Source organism: Homarus americanus, unplaced genomic scaffold, assembly GCF_018991925.1.
Source record: "Homarus americanus isolate GMGI-L3 unplaced genomic scaffold, GMGI_Hamer_2.0 scaffold32929, whole genome shotgun sequence".
Lineage (NCBI taxonomy): Eukaryota > Metazoa > Arthropoda > Malacostraca > Decapoda > Nephropidae > Homarus > Homarus americanus.
This window is the reverse complement of record NW_024737097.1, coordinates 429,738-452,207: the sequence shown is the minus strand read 5'-3', so window position 1 is coordinate 452,207 and position 22,470 is coordinate 429,738. Positions and strand designations below refer to the sequence as shown.

The 22,470-nt window shown below is 46.1% G+C and overlaps 1 protein-coding gene across 1 annotated transcript in view; it reads left to right on the top strand.

The window, feature by feature from the left end:
• Positions 1 to 22,470, top strand: part of LOC121873353 — a 146,227-nt gene that overhangs the window by 84,037 nt on the left and 39,720 nt on the right. The window contains exon 6 of the mRNA XM_042376903.1: positions 8,185 to 8,331. Coding sequence (XP_042232837.1) covers positions 8,185 to 8,331 — 147 coding nt within the window. The remainder of the gene's footprint in view (positions 1 to 8,184; positions 8,332 to 22,470) is intronic.

The following is a 22,470-nucleotide window of genomic DNA, read 5'->3' as shown; positions in this document are numbered from 1 at the left end:
GCTTACAAGAGCGGGTAGTCCTTACACTCCTATATGGGTCAACTGAACTCTCTCTGACCTCTCATGCGACATGTGGTAAGTGGCACATTCGCAGCTTCCAGATGTCGCCAGGCACATTTATCTAAGCGTGTGGTGACATGAAACAGGGGCATTGCCACACGTTACTGACTAGAGAAGTAATGTATTTAAATGGGCTACATACATAGTATACATACAGCATACATAATATACATACACCTCCACCCCCCCCCCCTATACGCTCATAGCAAAGTCTTGAGGGGACCTTTTCCTGTGGATCCATTCTGAGCGTCGAGGGGCTTGATCACTGGGGGGGGATATGGGACTCAGCACTGGTGGCGGGGTCAGCGGAATGCGTTACTGGGCGGAGGAAACGGCGGTTCCTCCACCACACCCGACCGCTGGGTAACCGCACCTGGTAGTCCTGTGATCTACCGAGACCCATGACTACGCCCACTTTGTCCCAACGTAGGGAGGTCGGGTCCTGGACACGGACTTGGGTGCCGACACTCAACCTGGGGAGAGGACGGGCGTAGTCGTTGTGGCGGGCAACGACGTCTTGAATACGTTCGGCGGCTCGGCGATCACAATCCTCTATCTTGGCCTGCCATTCCTTGGAGAGGGATTGAGGGTGAGCAGGGACACAAGAACGGAGGGGGATTCCCTACAAGACTTGGGCAGGGGAGTGTCCGGTGTAATTGGGTGTGTTGCGGAGCTCAAGGAGACCCTGGTCGAAGGCCTCGCAGTCAATATTCCCAGAAGGGGCCAGTTTGAGGATGAGGTGCTTCAGGGATTTGACAGCAGCCTCAGAGTGGCCGTTGGACTGCAGGTAATGAGGCGGTGACAACACATGCCGGACTCCCCAACGGTCGAGGAACGCAGCAAAGTCCGGGCTTCTGAACTGGGGCCCTCCGTTGGTTCGCAGGCGCACAGGAACGCCCACGTCACGGAAGTAGTGGCGGAACTTGCTGATGGTGGCGGCAGACATCGTATCATTACCGCACTTGATGACAACCGGCCAACCAGAGAGACGGTCGACGATAACCAGGAAGGACTCTCCTGACACAGAGAAAAAGTCGGCCGACACAGACTGAAAGGGGCGGGTGGGGTTGTCGTAACTCGTGAAGGGTTCCTGCTGTTGGCTGGGTTGTAGAACTTGGCAGGGCTCACACTCGTGGACAGCATTGGAGATGTCGGGGTCGATGCCAGGCCGGAACACAGTTTGGTGGCCTCGGCTCCACGGTGACTCGTGGAGGCGAGCCAAGGCTTGGGGACGTGAAGCAGCAGGGACAACTACCGAAGGAGAGGCGTCACTGGCCAGAGGTAGGGGTAGGGCGGCAGCAGGGTAGTTGCTGCTCCCTTCGTGCACCCTGTTGGCGTATTTTACCTCGAAAGTCGGTGTTGGGAAATCCTGGGAGATGATGGCCAACTCTTGGCAATGTCTGTAGGACAGCAAAGGAGTCGGGATACCATTATGCACGTCAATCCAGGCTTGACACGACCTGTTGCCAAAGGTGACATGTGCATAGAGTAAACCTAGGGCTGAGGCGATCTGTGAACCGTCTGCCGTGATGCGGAGGTCCTTGGGAGGCGGTCCTAGATCACTTGGAGAGAGCCCCAAGCATTGCAAATGCTGGGGACCGATGACCTTAGCCTCAGCGCCGGTGTCGGGCAGCATCTCGAGACAGGATGACATACTGCCGTAGGTCACGATGACGCTGACGTGCTGGGGGACTTTGGTCCTGGGATGCTATGAGGAGTACACCCTCCTAATATGGGTGGGGCTTTGTCCAGGGTCGTTGTGCCTCTGATTTGGCGACTGTGGGCGGCCCTCACTGGTGGAAGGGCGCTGCTGCTTCCGCCGACGCTGTCCCTTGGGTATGTTTGTCGGGCAACACTTGTCGTAGTGGCCCAGACGGCCACACACATTGCACTGGACGCGTTTGGCTGGGCACCGTACTGTAAGTGACCAGTGGCCCTTGTGGTCACAACTGTCGCAGGTAGACTCAGCAGCTGGACGCACCTGTGTTCCGTGCTGCCTACCACAGCTGTTACAAAGGGAGCCGGGCGTGGGCGTGGTGGGCGTAGGCGTTGGGGCAGACTTCTTGTCTTTCTTGTATTGGGACATAGCCCGTACGGCTGTAGGGGGAGCTCGGATGGCAGAGGTAGCACACCTGGCAGCCTCATAGGAGCGACATACTGTCAATGCATCCTTAAGAGAGGAGGAAGAGTCGAGGGAGGTTTGGCGTTGGACAAGCTCCTCGTCCTTAACACCCATCAGGATCACCTGATTCAACTGGGTGTCCTCGCACTGCTGGTGATTACCGGGACATATGTCTATCTCTTCCGAGGCTCTCTTGAGTCATACGTAGAAATCGTCAAAAGTCTCACCCTACATCTGTCTACAGCTAAACACTTCCCTCCTGCGGAGAGCTTCATTCCACTGACCTTTGATGTGCCGTTCTAGAACATCCAGTACCTCCTGTACAGACAACAAAGACGTCGGGGGCACTTGCAACGTGTGTTCCAACACGTGCTGCGTTTCCAAAGACAGGCACACACGTAGATGAATGAGTTGTTTAGGCTGTGGCAAGCTCTGGAGATCCACCATTGTAGTATAATCGGTCCACCGTTACCGCCACTCACGAAAAGTCTGGAAAGTCTCATCAGGCTTTAAGGTGGGTGGGGGTTGGACAACCGCTTTGGCAGAAGGCGTTGATGAGGTATCTGAGCCAGTCGATACTTGAGCAGTGGAAGGGCCAAGGGCTTCATTAGCAGTGAGGCTAGATATCAAAGCTGCAAACCGTTCGTTATCTTCCAATCTCCTTTGGTGGTCCTCAGCATGTCTTCTCGCTTCGTCCTCATGCCTTTCCTCCCTCATAAGCTTCATCAGAGCAATTATCTCTGAGGACGAGGCTGAGGGTCGAGGGGTGTGGCTGGGAGATGTGTTGGGAGAGGGTGGGGCTTCGCGCTCTGACTGGTCATCCATCTCTGTAGAGATATCATCCGTCTGATTCCTCCGGGCGCTAGGGACACCCCTGCGTGAGGCCCGGGGCATAATTACTTTATCTGTATATTGTATCTCGAATCAGTGTTGACCGGTCAGCCCGTCTTATCAACCAGATCTGAGACAACAAAATTGATTGAATACACAGATAAGTAACTTATATATATATATATATATATATATGTATATATATATATATATATATATATATATATATATATATATATATATATATATATATATATATATATATATATATATGTATATATATATATATATATATATATATACAGTATATATATATAAAATATATATGAAGAAATGGCTGCAGTTGGTGTGTCCATGCGTGGGTTGGTGTGTGTAGGCGGGGGGAGCGCGGAGGGTGGCGGTGGGGGGTGAGCAGTAGAGGGTGAGTGTTAGGAGGGTGAGTTACCCTCGAGGTAGCTGGGGACGGACGCGCTGACGCACTACTCCTCACAAATGCCCTATATCAGCCTTCCACCTTAGGGAATCCTTTAAGTCAAGGACACACACTTTAGCACTACACACACGAGGGGCACTTAAGACACTTCACAGGAACTTGCGGTCACTGCACACTGCTCAAAACTCGTTGGTCATTCAAGCGAATTTTTGTGGGAGACAATGTGAGATTAGGAGAGCGACGGGTGATGGAGTGAGTTGACGAAGGAGGTCTACCGGTCTTGATTTTACACGAACGTACTTATTTCCACTTAATCGATCACTTGATACTCACTGCGCCATGGACATGTTTGGGGTACTTGGTTCTAACTACAGGAGCGAACATAAATACCTGTAGAGTTCTGTAGGTTCTATTCAACGGAAATATACAAGGGTGTGCTTACAAGCGCGGGTAGTCCTTACTCTCCTATATGTGTCAACTGACCTCTCTCTGACCTCTCAGGCGACATGTGGTAAGTGGTACATTCGCAGCCTCCAGATGTCGCCAGGCACATTTATCTAAGCTTGTGGTGACATGAAACAGGGGCATTGTCACACGCTACTGACTAGAGAAGTAATGTATATAAATGGGGTGCATACATAGTATACATACAGCATACATAATATACATACACCTTGGTGACTTCAATGCCAGAGTTGGCAGATATGCTGACATTTGGCAGGGAATCATAAGGAGAAATGGACTAAGCAAGTATAATCCCAATGGCCTATTCCTCCTCAGCAAGTGTGCTGCACACATCCTCACTATCACCAATTCCTTATTTAGGCAGGCTGACAAGTTCAAGGGTTCGTGGCAACATCCATGATCTAAACACTGGCATCTCATTAACTATGTCATTGTCAGAGAAAGAGATCGCCGAGATGTCCTCATCACCCGAGCCATGCGTGAGTAAGACCACTGCAGCACTGATCATTGGCTCGTCAGAGCCAAGCTCTCACATCACGTCGCCCCAAAACTGTGAAGGCAACAAGCCTCCAGAAGAGGTTTTAACACTAAGTGTCTGGAGGATCCAGCGGTAGCACATGCATTCAGAAAGCAGCTCGAAGAAGGGCTGATAATTAATCAACCCGAGAACAAACAACCCAAATCCGAGTGCCGAATAGGATATTTTCGACAATGTAATGACAAGAACCTGCAGAGAGACCCTCGGCCAGATCGAAAGAATACACCAGGACTGGTTTGATGAAAATGACCCTGAAATCAACGTACTCGTCGACTAAAAACTTGCTGCTTTAACTGTCTGGAAGAACAACCCTCAGTCTCGGACCAAAGAAGAAAGCAGCTGCTCAGCACAAACGTTGCAATCTAAAGAACGACTGGTTTAAAAATAAAGCATATGAAATGCAAAAACTTGCAGATCAACACAAGATGCGTGAAATTTTCTATTCCACTAAAACATTTTATGGGTCAATCACTCATGGCGTAGCCCCCCTCCGCTCATCCGACAGTAACTCCCTAATTAAAGATGAAGAAGGCCCCCTTCAGCACTACAATTCGCTGCAAAACCGAAACACCTATGTGGATGTCGTGACTACCCAGCAGGTCCCTCATCAACCAGAGCTGACCCACCTTAGATATCCTCCATCCCTGGATGAGGTAGCTACTGCCATCAAATAGATAAAAAATAACAAAGCCTGAGGGCCTGATGGAATCCAAGCCGAGGTGTATAAAGCAAGAGGACCTCTGCTTACCAGCTGTCTCCACTCTCTCCAGGAAAATATATGGGAAAAGCAAGAAATCTCTCAACCTCTTAAAGACACCTCCATCGTCAATATTTATAAGAGGAAGGGAGACCGGTCAGACTGTGGCAACTACCGCGGGATCTCGCTGCTGTTAGTATCTGGCAAGAATATTGCCCGAGTCCTCCTAAACAGACTTCTTCCTGAGGCGGAAAACTTCCTCCCAGAATATCAATGTGGCTTTTTTAGACCATCACGTGACACCACTGATATGATCTTTGCTGCCTGCCAGATACAGGAATAGGTGTAGAGAACAGCGTCGTGACCTGTACATGGTCTTCATGGACCTAACCAAGGCCTTCGACTTGGTCAACAGCCGTGTACAGCCGTTCTGGCTGCTCACCAAATTTCATCGCCATTGTAAGGCAACTCCACGATGGCATGATTGGCAGTGTCCTGCACAATGGCACCGAGTCTAAGTTCTTTCCCGTCTAAACGGTGGTAAATCAAGGATGTGTACTGGCACCAACTTTCTTATATTTTCTTGGCTGCCATCCTTACTCGTGCCAGTGCCAATTTAGCCGGCGGGATGGACATCCAGTAACGGATGAAGGGTTTTTTCAACATAAGACGACTCCAGGCAGGAACAAAGGTGTCGGCAGCTTCCATTACCGAACTTCTGTTTGTAGGCGACCTTACCCTTGTCGCTCTCACTGAACGCGACCTACAGGAGATCCTGAATACCTATTCAGATGTGTATGCATTTCGGCCTTGAGGTGAATGTACGTAAGATTTAGATTCTGTTTCAGCCTGCCCCTCGTTCAGCCACACCTCCACCATCCATCTAGCTCAACAGTCTACCCTCTCTAATGTTACCCACTTTCAGTATCTTGGCTCCCACCTGTCCATCACTGAGGAAATCGATGAAGATATTCCACAACGGATCAGATGTGCATCTCAAGCCTTTGGGAGACTCCTTACCCGTGTCTTCAGCTGTAGGAAGCTGAAATTACATGCAGTACAAATTTGCTTGTATATCGAGCAGTAGTCCTCCCCACCTGGCTATATGGCAGCTGTTCTAGCCGCTATCAATTAATATTATATAAATATGGGCTAAGGACATATATTCATTATATACATTCTATCACCCAGACTATTGAGCATACAGCTACACTGAGCTTTGTTCTGTCACCCCTCCTAAGGTGAACAGTTTGTTTGTTTCACACAAACTCGGGTTACAACCCATAAATCTTCTCAGCCCTCCGTGGGAGAGTAGGCCTGTGTAGATTTTATGTCTGTGTTGATGTATAGATTCTCCCCAACAACCAGAGGAAGAGAGGTCAGCTAGTTCACACAGTTTCACACAGTTCACCAGTACACAGCCAGACACCGTACCAAAGAGACGTGTTGTGAGCTTAGCTCCCCAGGCTGTATCTCTCTCTAATTATATCAGCTAATTACAAGCTATTAGCTAATACTCAGTAGTCTGTCAACAAGCTACCTTGTAACTATCAGACTATCCAATATAACTAGAAAATCACCACGTGTGTTTACATTAAACCAAGGAACAACAAGTGAAAATAACAGAACCTGTGTGCACTTGTGTAACTTACAAGCTAAGATAATTACAAGTGCAACCCACGGCGGCTGTGACGATTCAAGTATCAATCAATCTACGACTGTATCAAAGGTGACACGCCGTGAGATTACCTAATATCTCACCCAGCTTCCTCAAAGTTACCAGTCACTACCCTACACCCATTCAGGCAAGTGTTAACAAGTGAGATAGTTCGATATCAAACCACAGCCCAAACACAGCGAGACATGGGTCACATACAGGAGGCACCTGAAGGCTCTTGAAAACTTTCACCAACGTAGTCTACGTTCCATCCTCCGAGTTCGATGGGAAGACAAGAGAACAAATGCCAGTATTTTCGCTGATCACGTACTGTGGGAGCATCGAGGCTACCATTATCCTCGAAAACTATGCTGAACTGGCCATGTTATCCACAAGAACGACAGTAGACTGCCAAAGCAACTACTTTACAGTCATCTAGCGAATAGAAAACGTAACTCTGGCGGGCAACTGAAAAGGTATTGGGATACTCTTAAGACAAACCTGAATAAGTGCCAAATCGACCCCCTCATCTGGGAGACGATTACTCCACACTATAATACTTGGAGGGGCACCACACAAGAAGGTGTCAATACTTTCGGTTTAGCCCGACTGCATACCGAGGCAGCCAAGCTCCAACGCCGGAAAGCTGCTGCCGCCGGCCGTCCCTCTCTAGATGTAGCCCTCCACACGTGCTAAATCTGTGGACGACCCTGTCGGTCCTGTATCGGTCTCTCTAGTGACCTCAGAGCTCACCAACGAAGGTGACATTCTTAATAACTCATATCATTGTATCATAGCTGAATGACCGCCATTCTCGATTCCGAGTGACAGCAAAGTTATAGTTGTAGTGTGTGTTCCTGCGTAGGTGTTTATGTTTGCGCATATTTATGTGTGTTTGTGAGTATGTATGTGTGTGTTTACGTATGTTTTTTTCTTTTTACGGGGATTAGCCGACCCGGGTACAGGTTACCGATCCACATCGGGGCCTGGGGACGAACCAAAATGAACCAGAAATATATTAAAATTAAGAAAAAAAGCAGATCAAAAGTGAGAAACAATACATATGGTGTGTTGCTAAAGTAAGAGAAACAATTCAGACCTTGCAATTGTGTGTAAATGAGGCAGAAGGTGTCAGTCAGATTAACAACCTGGGACTTGGTCACAATTTTTGTGATGCCATATGGCAGCAGTGTCTACCATTAGATAACACATTATATGTCCAGCAACTTCCCAGGCGGCAGTACCTCCCTGTTTGATAACTGCCTACTACCTACTACCTAATATGTATATGTTACCTCACTAATATGTATACTTAAAATCCTTTGTTTAGGACCTCGATGGGACAAATTAATACCCTATCCCATGTTTCCCCCCCCAACAGGAGAGCTTTGTTATGGGGTCTGGCAGTCCAGTGAGAGTCAATCACCTGTATTCCTCAGACGGTGAGGAGCCGGCCGACCCCCTGCTGGAGAGACACATCTCCTTAGGTTCCTCCAGCCTCCTCCAGTTCAAGGACAATAACACACAGGTGGCTCCCTTTCTTCACTCTCACTTTCTTTCTCTCACATTCTTTCTTCCTTCTTACTCTCATTTTAGTCACTTTTTCATTGATGACTGATTCAAGGATAACACGGATGTTAGGGTTAGGTTAGGTTAGGTTAGGTTATAATGTATTACTGTATATTACTTTATGTTATGTTATGTTAAGTTATGCTGTACTGTATTAAAATAGGGTTTATGTTAGGTTATGTTGTATGTTAGGCTATGTTAGGTTATACTATACTGTAGTATTATGTTATGTTATGTTACGATACTATATTAGGTTAGGTTATCATATGTTATTTTAGGTTAGGTTAGGTTAGGTTACAATGTACAGTCTCGTTCAAGACTGGCAACTCAAGGCCGTTTCTTTACTATAGTACGTAGTATAATATAGTACGAAACAACAAAGCCCAACCATTAATTAAGCTACGGGGAACTAAGTAACCAATCACCGATCACTTTTACATTTATTCATAATTTTTACTCCTTAGTTCTGTATAGTAAACAAGCGGCTTTGAGTTGCCAGCTGTCTCCAGCAGTGTTCAAAGAATCTTGATCGAGACTGTACCTATATTTGGTAAGGTTAGGATATTATACTAGGTTAGGTTATGTTTTGTTATATCGTACTGTATTAGATTTTACTGTATTATGTTAAATTATAGGCAGTTATTGTAAGGCAATTTTGATGCACGGAATAGCTAACCCATTATCTATTTGGATGTGCAGACGCTTCTTTTGATTTGTACGCATGACACTTTAGCTAACACCTGGATGAGACGTTAGCCTTTCGCAGGGCCCAAGGGGTAAAAATAGCTTATTTTTTATATATTTTTTTTTTACGGGAATTAGCCCACCCGGGGCAGAGGTCAAAGGAACTACAACGGGGCCTAGGGGGCGAAAAAACAAGAACACAAAGAAATTGAATTTAGAGAAGGCCTGGGACTTAGGGATAGAAATCCCTTACCAGGCTAATCAGGATCTTAATAAAGGAAAGTCAAGGACCATGGTTTTCTGAGGAATAACAAACAACCGTTAGAGATTGGCATCTCTTTACTATAAAAAATATAACACAAAACTCTGACACCACTCAACAAACATCAAATAATTACGGGAGTCAAACAATTAAGTCAGTCAACAGTTAATGGAGTCAAACAATTAATGGAAGCAAACAATTAAAGGAATCAAACAAATAATGGGAGTCAGCAATTAATGGATTCAAACAATTAATGGATGCAAACAATTAAAGGAACCAAACAAATAAACAGATATTTCCTACGGCAGTGGCCCTGGGGGAAGGTTCTGGAACAAGGAGATCCACACTCTGGGTAGGGGAGCGTCCATTCAACTCCACACTCGAGCGACGTCTTGAAATGGCAGGAGAACACCAGGGCACAGACGGAATGAGATGAACTGACGGTCGTGGTATGCGGAAGTGGTAGATGACCAGAGAATTGACAGTCGATAGGTGAAGGTCTGGGAACACAGCCCACGAGTCCAGGACCTATGATGAGATCACAGCCAGAATTTGAAGGACAGAGGGGTAGCTAGATAGTGACTGTATGGCGGCTGGGTTGAATCTGCCGGTGACCCAGATAGTAGCTGCCGTTCTCACCTCTGTCCAACCACCCCAAGTGTCGTCTGCACCAGCAAACGAGCGAGTTAGCAGCGGTAACCAGCAGGACGATCGTTTCCGCCCTTACAAGAAGAAAAAGGTTATACTGTGTTAAACTACACCACGAAGATGCCGGAAAACCAGCTTTTTAAAGTGAGACAAATTGTATTAGTACGGAAACACATAAGAAGTCAGAGCCTTCCACAGTTTGGCTTTGTGAGGAAAGAAGGAGGAACTATAACGGGTGATTCTCGTGTGACCGACATCCACAGAGAAACGGTGGGCACCGCGGGCAAGACGTGTGTTACGAACCCACGGCCTTGCCGGCGGCACACAGGATGCCAAATCCACCGAACATTGCCCGTTAAAGTACCTGTAAAGGAGAAAGAGTGAAGCAACATTGCGGCGAAGAGAAAGGGAAGAGAGATTGACTACTAAAGGAGGAGAGTTAATTAGACGAAATGCCTTGGATTCCATCCTATCTAGCAGTTGGACAGAAGAAGAGCCACCCCAGATATGAGAGCAGTATACAAAGTTAGGACGAATGAATCCCTTATATACTTGGAGCAACTGCTCAGGAGTGAAGTAGCTACGGCATCTGTACAGCATTCCCAACTTTCGGGAGGCAGCTTTAGCTATATTAATGATGTGTGATTTCCAGGACATATTGGAGGAAATGGTGAGGCCTACCATATTTATTTCAGAATTTGGCAGGATGATAGCGTCCTGAAATGTAATTGGTGGGAGATCGTCTAATTTAGAAAGGGTAATTGGTAAATATTAAGTTTTATTACTATTAAATTTAACCAAGTTTGTACCTCCTCATTCAGAGATGCTGCACAGATCCGCATTGATAGAAGTAATGGTATCAGCTCTAGAAACAGATCTAGTTTGAGAGTTAGGAGGAAGGGGAATATGTGAAGAAGAGTGAAAAGTAGCATCATCAGCGTAAGAATGGATAGGATTAGTTGTAGTGTAAAGTAAATCATTGATAAAAAGAAGGAAGAAAGTTGGTGAAAGAACAGAACCCTGTGGGACACCACTATTGGTAGATAAAGAGTGAGAGATTGATCACACGACAACAACTGGTTTGGATCGGTTCTCAAGGAAGCAAGAGATTAGAAAACAAAGTGGGGGAGAGAAACCAAAAAAAGGAAGTTTAGATAGCAAAAACTTGTGTCATACCCTGCCAAATGCTTTGGAGATGTCGAGGGCCACGACAAAAGTTTCCCCATAATCCCTAAGAGAGGATAACCAAAGATGGGTGCAATAGGACAGCGGTTCACCAGTAGATCTCGCCTGCCGAAGGCCATACTGGTGATCCGAGAAAAGAGAAAAGCGTTCAAGGTGACTGAGAAAATGGGAGTTCAAGATTGTTTCGAAAATCTTAGAGAGGGATGAAGTTAGGGCAATGGGGCGATAGTTAGATGGATTAGAATGGTCACCATTCTTTGGGATGGGCTGAACCAAAGATGCTTCCAAGAAGAAGGAAAAGTTTGGGTTTTGAGGCAGAGGCGAAAGAGGCGAGCAAGCACGGGGGCCAGAGATTCAGCACGCTCCCTCAGAACACGAGGGGGTATTCCGTCCGGTCCATGCTCCTTACTCACATCCATCCTGGATAACACACCAGCAACCCTGCGAGTGGAGATTATAGGAAAGTGCGTAGGTTCAGTAGGAGGAGCAGGGGTTCTACTTAATCTCACAGCGAATTAAAACAGCAATTTGTGTTGCATGAAATCAGCGTTTTTAGAAAGAAGTCTGTTTAGCATCGGTTGCATACAACTGGATTAATCACCCGAAAGGGATTAAACGTTTGAAGATCATATTAGTATAAATTAATGATAAACAGGCAACCTCATAAACAGCCTGCACACAGCTGTGCCCGATGCATGATGTTCTTTAACATACTTACCGATTTTTACTTATGTTTAAATGTCTAAACATAAATTCATATAGGTTGGCCCATTGCTCTGTCCATTTTAAAATCAAATTAACATTATATACCTGCAGAAAGGTATAATATAATACGAAACAACAACGCCCAACCATTAATTAAGCAAAGGGGAACTAAGTAATCAATCACCGGTCACTTTTACAATCATTCATAATTTTTACTACGTAGTATAGTAAACAAACGGCTTTGAGTTGCCAGCTGTCTCCAGTAGTGTTCGAAGAATCTTGAACGAGACTGTACCTCTGGAAAGTCTGTGCTGCATTGCGTAAGCCAAAACTCATGAAAGTATACTCGAAGAGTCCGAACGGAGTGGTGATCGCTGTCTTCTGGGTATCTACAGGTGCTACTGGGATCAGGTGGAAGGCACGCTCCAAGTCGATCTTCGAGAAGATGGTCTTGCCATGAAGTTTGTGGTGAAAGTCCTGGACATACGGAATAGGGTACCTGTCAGGTTTGGTGACGAGGTTCAGGGCTCTGTAGATGCCACACACCCTCCAGTCGCCGGATGATGGCTTAGGAACCATGTGAAGAGGCGATGCCCAGGGACTCTTTGAAGGTCGAATGATGCCGTCTTGCAGTAGTCTGTTGAATTCCGCCTTGGCTGTGTTCAGGAGTTCAGGGCGTAGGCGGCGAGGGCGTGAGAAGACTGGAGGTCCTTTGGTTTCGATGTGGTGGAAAATTCCCGACGTAGGTGGTGGGGGTGGAGAGACTCGGGGTGAGAAAAGCTCCTTGAATTCTTCGAGCAGGGGGGAGAACTCGTTGGAAGGCGAGAGACAGGTGATAGTGTCAGTGTCTTTGGCACGAGAACCCTGGATCTTGCGTGCTGTAGGTTCATGGATGAGGCATAGATGGCTTGGGTCGACGCCGAGCTTGTGGAAGGTGAGGAAGTCGAAGCCAAGGATGGGTTGAGACACGTCTGCGACCAGGAATGACTAGCGCAGAGTCTTGGGAAGACCGAGGTCTAAGGCGAGGATGCGTGCGCCGTAGGAGGCGATGGGGGTACCGTTGGCAGCGAACAGGTCATAAGAGGGTTGCTTTGACATGTCTTGTAGTGAGGGAGGGAAGATGCTGACCGATGAACCTGTGTCGACGAGGAATTTCGTGCCGGAGGTGCGGTCGGTGACGTGCAGTAGTGAGATGCCTAAAGGGATGGGGGCTGAGGCGTCTACCAATCCCCGTTGTTGCCGTTTCCCGAGTAGGTGCAGTGGGGTTTACAGTGTTGAGCGTTGGAGCCGAAACGTCTTTGATACCAGCAGAGGGTAGATCTGTTGTGCTGGGGGCTGGTGGCGGTTTCCGGGACAGGAAGGGCGCGTCGGGGATTTTAGGGCGCGGTGCGTGTGTCAGGAACAGGCCCAGCAACAGGCATGGAGGAGCAGAACTGTTCAATGGTGTCCATCCTGCGGTTCAAAGTTTGCAACAGGTCCCTGATGTCTTGTGAGGTATTGCTCGCTGAGGGGTGTTGACCCGGCTTACAAGTTCGGAGGTAAGTACTGGTGTGGTCGTTGGGTTATCCGCAGCGGCAAGGCGAGCAGGAGCGCAATCGTTGAATATTCTGTCTGCCGAGGTTGCGTAGAGTTCTGTTGTCTTACAGTAATCTACTGCGGACAGGGTGATGCGTACTTGTGTGGGGAGCTTTTGTTCGTGAAGCTGGCGAAGGATAGAGTCGGGAAGTCTGTCTGTGTGCCGGGAGCTCAGCCTACACATCTCCTCCCAGAGAAGTCCTGGAGTTGAGTTTCCGAGGGAGATAGAGGATAGGTCTTGCAGGAGACTGGGGCGGGTCCGTTGATAACGCGTCTTTAAGGCATCCCGCAGGGTAGCGAATTTGTTGTTATCTGGAGGGTTGGAAATGGTCTGTGAGACTTGCGTGGCGACTTCCGTGGGCAAGGAACAGAGCAGGGCGCCGTACTTTTGCTCGTCAGTAGCTTGTGAGCCGATGAGGGCTGCTTCCACATGAATTAACCAGTCCTCGACGTTGTGGTTGAAGATCGGTAGAGAGATCCTTCCGTCCATTCTTGCGGAAGTGAGTCAAACCTGTTTGGGAAGGATGAGGGATGGGTGCTTGTTCCGACCCCCTTCCGTGTTCACAATCTCCTGGGAGGGAGGTGAACAGTTGCAGGGGGGACTTCGGGACGAATACACTTTTTAGGGTGCAGGACCTTAGGCCAGTACGAAAAAAAACAAAAGAAAATTAGGAGAGTAGGCAAAAGAGCTCAAACTACGTTTGGAATATCGCACAATAGTTGCTCTACGGCTGTGATGTGGGTCACTCACCCCGCCAGTGGGGAGAACAGACTAATGCGTTATAAACCTTACTGTCGTGAGATGGTGGAGTAGCAGGTTATGCAGGTAGGGTGGTTGGCCCGAACTAGCAGCAGACAAGGCGATCCTCATAGCTCCAGGAGTACGGCAGCAGAGGGAGTGTGGTGTTCACAGCTCCGGCGGTCACCCATTGTAGCATACTGTATGTGGTCAGTTGTCAATTCTCTTTGGTTGTCTATTGTCTCTTTGTATGGGCACACAAACGTACGTACATGTAAGATATCTCACACTCAGGAATGAGGTAGAATAGAAAGTCACAATGAGTTTTCTGTATATATATTGCTGTACAGTGCAGTGCTAAGGGGTTACTAGGTGATGAGTAGTTTGCTCAGAGGTCGTGTTCGGCGAGTAGCTTTCTGAGGGAGCTGGTTGGAGAGGCGCTGTAGAGAGGTCTTGCTAGTCCAGTGGGTCAGAGTAGAATGGACTCCCAGTCAGTCAGTCAGGATACCGAGATAAGAGAGCCGTGGCTTTGAGGTGATCAAGGATATTTAGGGCAATGTATAGTTTTGAAGTGGGAAGTAAAGAAGGAGAATGAAAGCAGGTGGGCGTTCCCCCTTGAAGAGGCTGTTTTGTGGTTAAACCAGTGACAGACGTCCCTCAGTCCTCTAGGTGATGTTTTTGGGTTTGTTGGAAGGTCCCTTTAGGTCCTTGTGTTGCTGAAGGGATGTTCCTCATCTTTTATGATTGTGCTGGGGGGTCCCGCCAGGTCCTTGTGTGAACTGGCAGGATAGTCCCCATCTTTTCGGTTATTTAAGTGGTGTTCCTCTCTTGCAAATAATGGTTCTGGGCTGATTGTGTTAATGTTGATGCTTCTTACTTTTACTTTTATCCTCTTCGCCACTGATCGGCTTGTTAGCCGCTTGGGCGATCGGTCACGTCTCTTTTCATTTATATTCTTCACCAAAAGATCGGCTCGCTAGCCGCCCGGGCGATCGGTCACGTCTCTGTCACGCACTGTTGGCAAATACTGGGCACAACCGGCTCCTGAATGTACCTGAACCCGCTCCAGTGTTGGTCAAGTCTTCTCTTGAAAGAGCTCACACTCTCTGGTAGATTGTTCCAAGAGTTTACAACCCTCACTCCGAAAAAGTTTGCCCTCACGGTTTTCTGGAGTTGCGGCTTCTTCAATCTTGAGCTGTGACCCCTTGTGGGGCGAGCGTCCGCCAGCTCCAAGTAAGGACACTCAACTGAGTAGTGCCCCCTGAGATGCTTATACACCTCAACAAGGTCCCCCCTTGCCCGTCTGTAGTATAAGCTAGGCAAGTTCAGGCGCTCCAATCTCTCAGGGTAGCTGAGGTGCTGAAGTGCAGGCACCAGTTTGGTGGCCCTCCTTTGAACATTTTCAACCAACTGACAGTCCCTAGCATATCTCGGGGACCAGATGGGGTGACAGTACTCCAGATTGGGAAGCACTTCACTCCTGAAGATCGTCACGAGGGACGGACCGTCTAGATATCTGAACGACCTTCTTATAAGACCCAATAATTTATTTGCCTGGTTTACCTTCTTCTCACAATGGCCCGAGAACTTCAGCTCATTGTCAACATACACACCTAGGTCCTTCTCACACACAGTCTCAACTAGTGCATTTTCTTCATCTCGTTGGGACATATGATACGCCTCCTTACCGTTGGTACGCCCCAGGTGCATCCTCTTACACTTCGTGACATTGAATCCGTAACCACGCCCTAATCCATATAAGGATATTACCTTTGATGCCATGCGCTTCTTCCTTTCTAATTAGTCTTTCGTGGGGGACTCTGTCGAAGGCCTTGCTAAAGTCGAGATATACCACATCATAATTGTGCCCCTTGTCCACCGATTCGAAAACTGATGAAAAGAATGTTTATAGATTAGTTAGACATGAACGCCCGCTTGTGAAGCCATGTTGGGAATCATTGATCAACTTGTGCTTCTCCAGGTGGTTTCAAATAGAGTTTGAAATGAGTGATTCTAGTAATTTGCTTACTATTGATGTTAGACTGATTGGGCGGTAGTTAGAGGATAGTGATCTATCCCCCTTCTTGAAAATCGGTATTACGTTCGCTATCCTCGAGGATTCTGGTACTACACCTGTTTTTAATGACATGTTAAACAACTTTGCTAAGGGCATACTAAGCTCTTCCTTACATTCCTTTAATACTCTGGCAAATATCTCATCGGGACCAGGTGACTTATTAGGCTTCAGTTTGTCTATTTGCTTATTAACATCGTTACTCGTCACTACTATCTCGCTTAATTTGTTTTCTTCACAATCTCTGAATAGAGTCGGTGCCTCGGGTATCATGTTTAAATTTTCGGTGGTGAAAACTGTTGAAAAATATTTATTCAGATTATTGCTCATTTCTTCGTCGTTATCAGTTAGCTCGCCGGTATCTGAAGGTATTGGTGCAATCTTATCTCGTGTTTTAGTTTGATACATTTGGTAGAATCCTTTGGGGTTTGTCTTCGCCTCCCCTGCTATCTTCAGTTCATTATTTCTCTTGCTTATTTTATCTCGGTCTTAACCCTCCCGGCCAATACCTTATAATACTCCCGGAGGTAAATTTAACAACGATTTATCCTTCTACCTATAGCCTTCCTTTGGCCAATAATGGTCTTTAAATAATTTTTTATCCATTTAGGGTCATTGTTGTCTGATCTGAGTTTTTTGTATGGTATGTTCTGCCTCTGTGCATTAAGTAACTCGTTATTTAAATTGTCGTGGAACTCGGCAATGTCAGTTCTCGTTATCAGGTCCGTGTCATCTGTCAGGTTCATGCCCAAGCGCGACACCCCCTCTCTCAGCTGCCTCTTTAAACTATCAAAGTTTGCCCTTCTGAAATCTGGGACTTTAATGGAATTTTCCTTACGTCTGACCTGAAAATCTAACTGGAATCTAATTTCTTTGTGATCGCTGTTTGCAAGTTCGTTCCCTACCTCGACATTGTTAATGAGGTTTTCTCTGTTCGAAAGAACTAAATGGAGTATATTATAAACCCCGTAAGGTCAGTCCAATCTATTTGGCCAAGGTTAAAATTGCCCACTATACAGACTTTGTTGTGTATGAAAGCCCTGCACATTTCATTCCAGATAAGTCACTCATTAACTCTATCAAGATTGGGAGGTCTATATATACTCCTATGATTAATTTTTCCCTGCCGTCGATTAATTCTATTCAAATTGTTTCCGTATTCCTCTCAGTTTTTATTTCCTTATTTATTTCACACTTCAGATTATCCCTGACATAGATTGCTACTCCGCCACCTTTCCTAGACGGCCTATCCGTATGGAACAATTTGTAATCCGCAATTTGGTATTCGACAGGTAACTCACGTGAGTCTAGGTTGATCCATGTTTCAGTGAATGCTATTATATCGATTTTTTCGGTACATACCAAGGCCCTAATATCATCCATTTTGTTTCTCATACTTCTACTGTTTGCGTAGTAGACATTTTGGTTAGTCGTGTTCTGAGTCCTCCCTTTACCGAGTTTAGGTCTTAACTCGCTGTCTAATTTAGTTTTGTCATCATTCCTAACACTATTTCCCTGTAACCTTTTACTTTGTTTACCCGCTCCCATTGCAGTCTCCTCCAACCCCTTGCCAATATGTTCCCCTAGTAGTTTAAAGACTTCGATATCTTTTGAACTGCCCCCTCTAGAGCCCCAGCCAGGGTTGCTACTCCATCCCTAGACAGGTGCACCCCATCCCTAGCATAAAGGTCCCTTCTGCCATAGAAGTTGTCCCAGTTGTCAATGAATGGGACTGATATTGACTTGCAATATCTGTCAAGACTGTCCTTGACACCAACTGCCATTGACAACCATTCACCGCCAATTCTCCTTCTAGGCAGGACACGGCATATAATAGGGATCCCTCCCTTAGTCCTAATATGATCTATAGCTGCCTTGAACTTATCAAGAAGCTCCTCGCTCCTACACCGGCCAATATCATTGCCTCCTGCACTGAGGCAGATAATGGGTTTGTTCCCATTACCAGACAAGATATTGTCCATCCTGTCAATTATATCCCCAACCCCAGCTCCTGGCAAACACACCCTCATCCTATTTTTGTTTTTACCACAAAAGGCCCTGTCCAAGTACCTTACCTGTGAGACACCAACAATTAAAGTTTTTATACCTTTCTTGTCAGCCCTGTCCCTGACTGTACTAACGTCCAATTCGTCTATCAAGGGACTGAACGAGTTGGTACACTTAGCTGTTGATGACGTTGTTGACGTATCCTTGATGTGTTTTTTAATCACTAGTTTGGTCTTCCCTCTCCTCACAACCTACCACTCGCCTGAGTTTCCTTGTCCCGCCTCTTCCTTCACCCTCGCCATCTCTTCCTTTAATTTCAGGTTCTCCAATGTGGCCCTCTCTAATTCTTCCTTGGCCCTTTCCAATTCTTCCTTGGCCCTCTCCAGCTTGGCCAACAAACTTGCACACCCCAGACCACACATAGCACTGGCCATATCTGATAATTATCCCTCGGGAGCTAACCCTGCCGTGACCTTTCCCCTAGTGAGGTCAGTCAACACCACCTCACACATGGTAAACCCACCACCACATACCAGCCACGGGCTACACACCACGCCCTCCCATCACTACACACGCGGGACTCCCATGTCCCAATAAGCTCACAGCACCATCATAGCCTTAGAGTACGGCGCATTAATTAAATAATAGTAATAATAATAATAATAATAATAATAAACATCAATACCTTAGAAAAAAATCAAGGATGTACTGTACGTAACTCAACTAAATTCCATTGCTGGTCACCCAATACTTATTGCGTCTTACTCGCTCTGGAGGAATAATAAACACACAAAGATGATTCCACATGGGTTCTAATAACACCGGTAACGACACAAAACATTAATATTTTCATCTCTAGACTTTATCCAGCGACGGTAACACCATCATGCATTTACAATGAGTATAGTCTGCCTCCCTCCTCTAGTACTGGGGATGCAGCGAGGGTGAACGGGGAGGTGGTATGGGAGGGGAGATGGAATGAAGACGATAGGACTCAGGGTGTGGACAAGGAGGGAGGGGCCGATGGAATTTGGGAGTGGGCAAAAAGGGAGGAAGGAAATGAGTCAGGGCAAAGGATGGAGGGAGGGGCAGGGCGTGTGTGGGAGTATGGAGGAGGAGCAGCAGCTGAAGGGATCACCAGGGTGTGGACAGGAGGGGTCACCACCAGGGCTGTAAGTTCTGTAACACAGTCTGGGGCCCCAGCATGTGACACCTGTACAGTTACCACCATCACCACTACTATCACCAACACTCTCACCACAACTACCCCCCACCTCTACGAGTGTCTTGTATTTTCCGTTTATGGTCACCATCTGCAGTGTTACTCTCCCACCCTCATCTTGAGTACTTCCACTCTGCCCTAACTCTTCCTCCTCTCTTCTTTATCCTCGTACAAATTCTTGATCATTATCAAATTTTCGTTCTTATTACCTTCCTTGGGTCACGCTCCTCCTCCTCCTCCTCCTTTCTGGAAAAATCCACCTCGCTCTCCTCTTTTCCCCTCCACTTCAACATCACCATCTTCCTTTACTAACAGCCATCTTATAAACGAAAATGGGGTAAAAGCTACAGAATCTGTAGACAAAGAAATGATCTTCAGAAATTTCTGGAGCAACATATATTAAATCACAGAAGAAAACAAAAACTTCTGTCCGAGTATGGTGTGTCTCGCGTTTAAGTCTCCTATAAAATATGCTGGTGTGTTACGTCTCATTAGTTTTAGTAAGTCACCAGTCTGGAATGTTTGTCGTCGGCAAGGTAAATATGTTGTTCCAATTATTATTGGGCCTTTAGTTGTGTTGATTTCGACAGCTAAGAAGTCGGTTTGGAAGTTGTCTATGAGTTTGTATTTGATGTTTCTTTTGATGGCTATTGCTGCTCCGTCGCTAAATTCTTCGTATGTGTTCACGTGATGTGTGTAATAGTTGTTTTTCCGTCCGTGTGAGTTTATGAGAATTATGTCTGGATCTATGTTGTTGTATATGTTTGTTAGTTCTGCTTTTCTTGTGTGTGTCCAGGCCAGGACGTTGTGTTGTATTATTTTCAGTGTTCTGTTTTGCGTAATCGTGGGTCGTGGGAACTTGGTAAGAGTATAAGAACATAAGAATGGAGGAAACTGCAGCGGACCTATTGGCACCATACTGGGCAGTCCCGTTTACGCCCAACCCCTATTGCTCATATAAGCATCCAACCTATGTTTGAAGCTATTCAGCGTATTCGCGTTAATGATGATATTTGGTAACTTGTTCCATTCATCCACAACTCTGTTTCCAAACCAGTTTTTACCTATTTCACGCCTAAATCTAATTTGTCGAATTTAAAACCATTGTTACGAGTTCGCTCCTGGTTGGATAGTTTGAGTACCTTTGTAATGTCCCCTTTGTTTAACCCTGCCTTCCACTTATACACCTCTATCAGGTCGCCCCTCGCTCTACGTCTCTCAAGGGAGTGCAAATTAAGATGCTTTAACCTGTCTCTATACTCAAGGTTCCTAATGCCCGGGATTAGTCTTGTCATTCTCCTCTGAATTCTTCCCAAGGATTCTATATCCATTCTGTAATACGGTGACCAGAACTGAACTGCGTAATCCAGGTGAGGTCTCACAAGCCCTAGATATAATTTTAAGACGACCTCGCTAGTCTTGTAACTAACACTCCTTTGTATGAACCCAAGTACTTTATTAGCCTTGTTACGAGCAAAAACACATTGTTTACTTGGCTTAAGATTCCTACTTATCATTACACCTAAATCTCTCTCGGATTCCACAACGGCATTGTTGTTCATCTGGTATCTGGTTTCCCTGTTTACATCTCCTTTACATTTGCCCACATTGAATTTCATCTGCCATTTTTCAGACCATTCGAAAAATTTGTTTAGATCTTCCTGTAGTTTTGCTAAGTCCTCGTCAGATTTAATAACACGTCCTATTTTAGTGTCATCAGCAAATTTACTTATGTTGCTGTCTATGCCGATATCTATGTCGTTTATGTATATAATGAATAATAATGGTCCAAGCACTGAGCCTTGGGGAACTCCACTTGTGACGTTGCTCCAATGGGACTTAGTGCCGTTAATGCTCACTCGCTGTTTCCTGTCCTGTAACCACGCCCTAATCCATTTTAGGATGTTACCTTTGATGCCATGAGTTTCTACCTTTCTAATTAGTCTTTCATGGGGGACTCTGTCGAAGGCTTTGCTAAAGTCGAGATATACCACATCATAATTGTGCCCCTCGTCCACCGATTCGAAAACTGATGAAAAGAATGTTAAGAGATTAGTTACACAAGAACGTCCGCTTGTGAAGCCATGCTGGGAATCATTGATCAATCTGTGCTTGTCCAGGTGATTTCGAATAGAGTTTGAAATGATTGCTTCCAGTAATTTGCCTACTATTGGTTGCTCTGGTCTCTCCGGGGGAGAGTCTCTGTCTTTCTTCCTTCAGTCCTGTTCTTATTTTCTTGAATTTTGATAGGTCTATGCTTTCGATTTTGTTATAGTTGCTGCTTATTTTTCCTCCACGTATTAGTGTTTCTATGAATCCCTCTTCTACCCTGTTATCTTCGTATGTGTATTTGGTCGTTCCTTCTTGAATATCTTTTAACAGTCTCTCATTTGTTACTGTTGGCTGGGAGTTGACTGAGTAAAACCTGATTCCTATGCTGTATCTGACGTCGGCTGGACATTGACTAGTGGGGTTCTCTCTACGTAGTCTTGCTGGTGTTGACTTCGCTGATTGGTCGGTTGTGTTCTGTAGGGTCTCTTAGTGTGTTGTGGTTAGTTGGGAGTGGGTTGTATCCATTGCAGTCTCTGCTCCTGTGCAGTTTTCTTGTTGTGTTATTTTATCTTACCTGTTTTCGGTTATTATTTTGAAAATGTCTGCTGATGGGGCATTGTATGGGAAGTTTACCTGTGGTAGGTTGTTCGCTGCAAACATTTCTTTGATAGTTTTTCCGAATGTTCCCGGGTTATCCACGTTGTTTATATGGGCATGTATCAGTGTGTCTAGTATGGTGATGGGTAGACCTTCACTTAGGTTCAAGTAAGTGTTTTCTGCGTTGGTTTTGTCTTTGGTTTTTTCTAACGCTTTAGAAGTAGTGCCTTGCAACTTTGTTATTGCAGCATAGGTTTTGTTTGTGTCAGTTTCTATATGTTTATTCGATTTTTCCTTTTCCTTCATGTCTTTGATGATATCCTTCCTTACTGGGCATCGTGCTGCCAA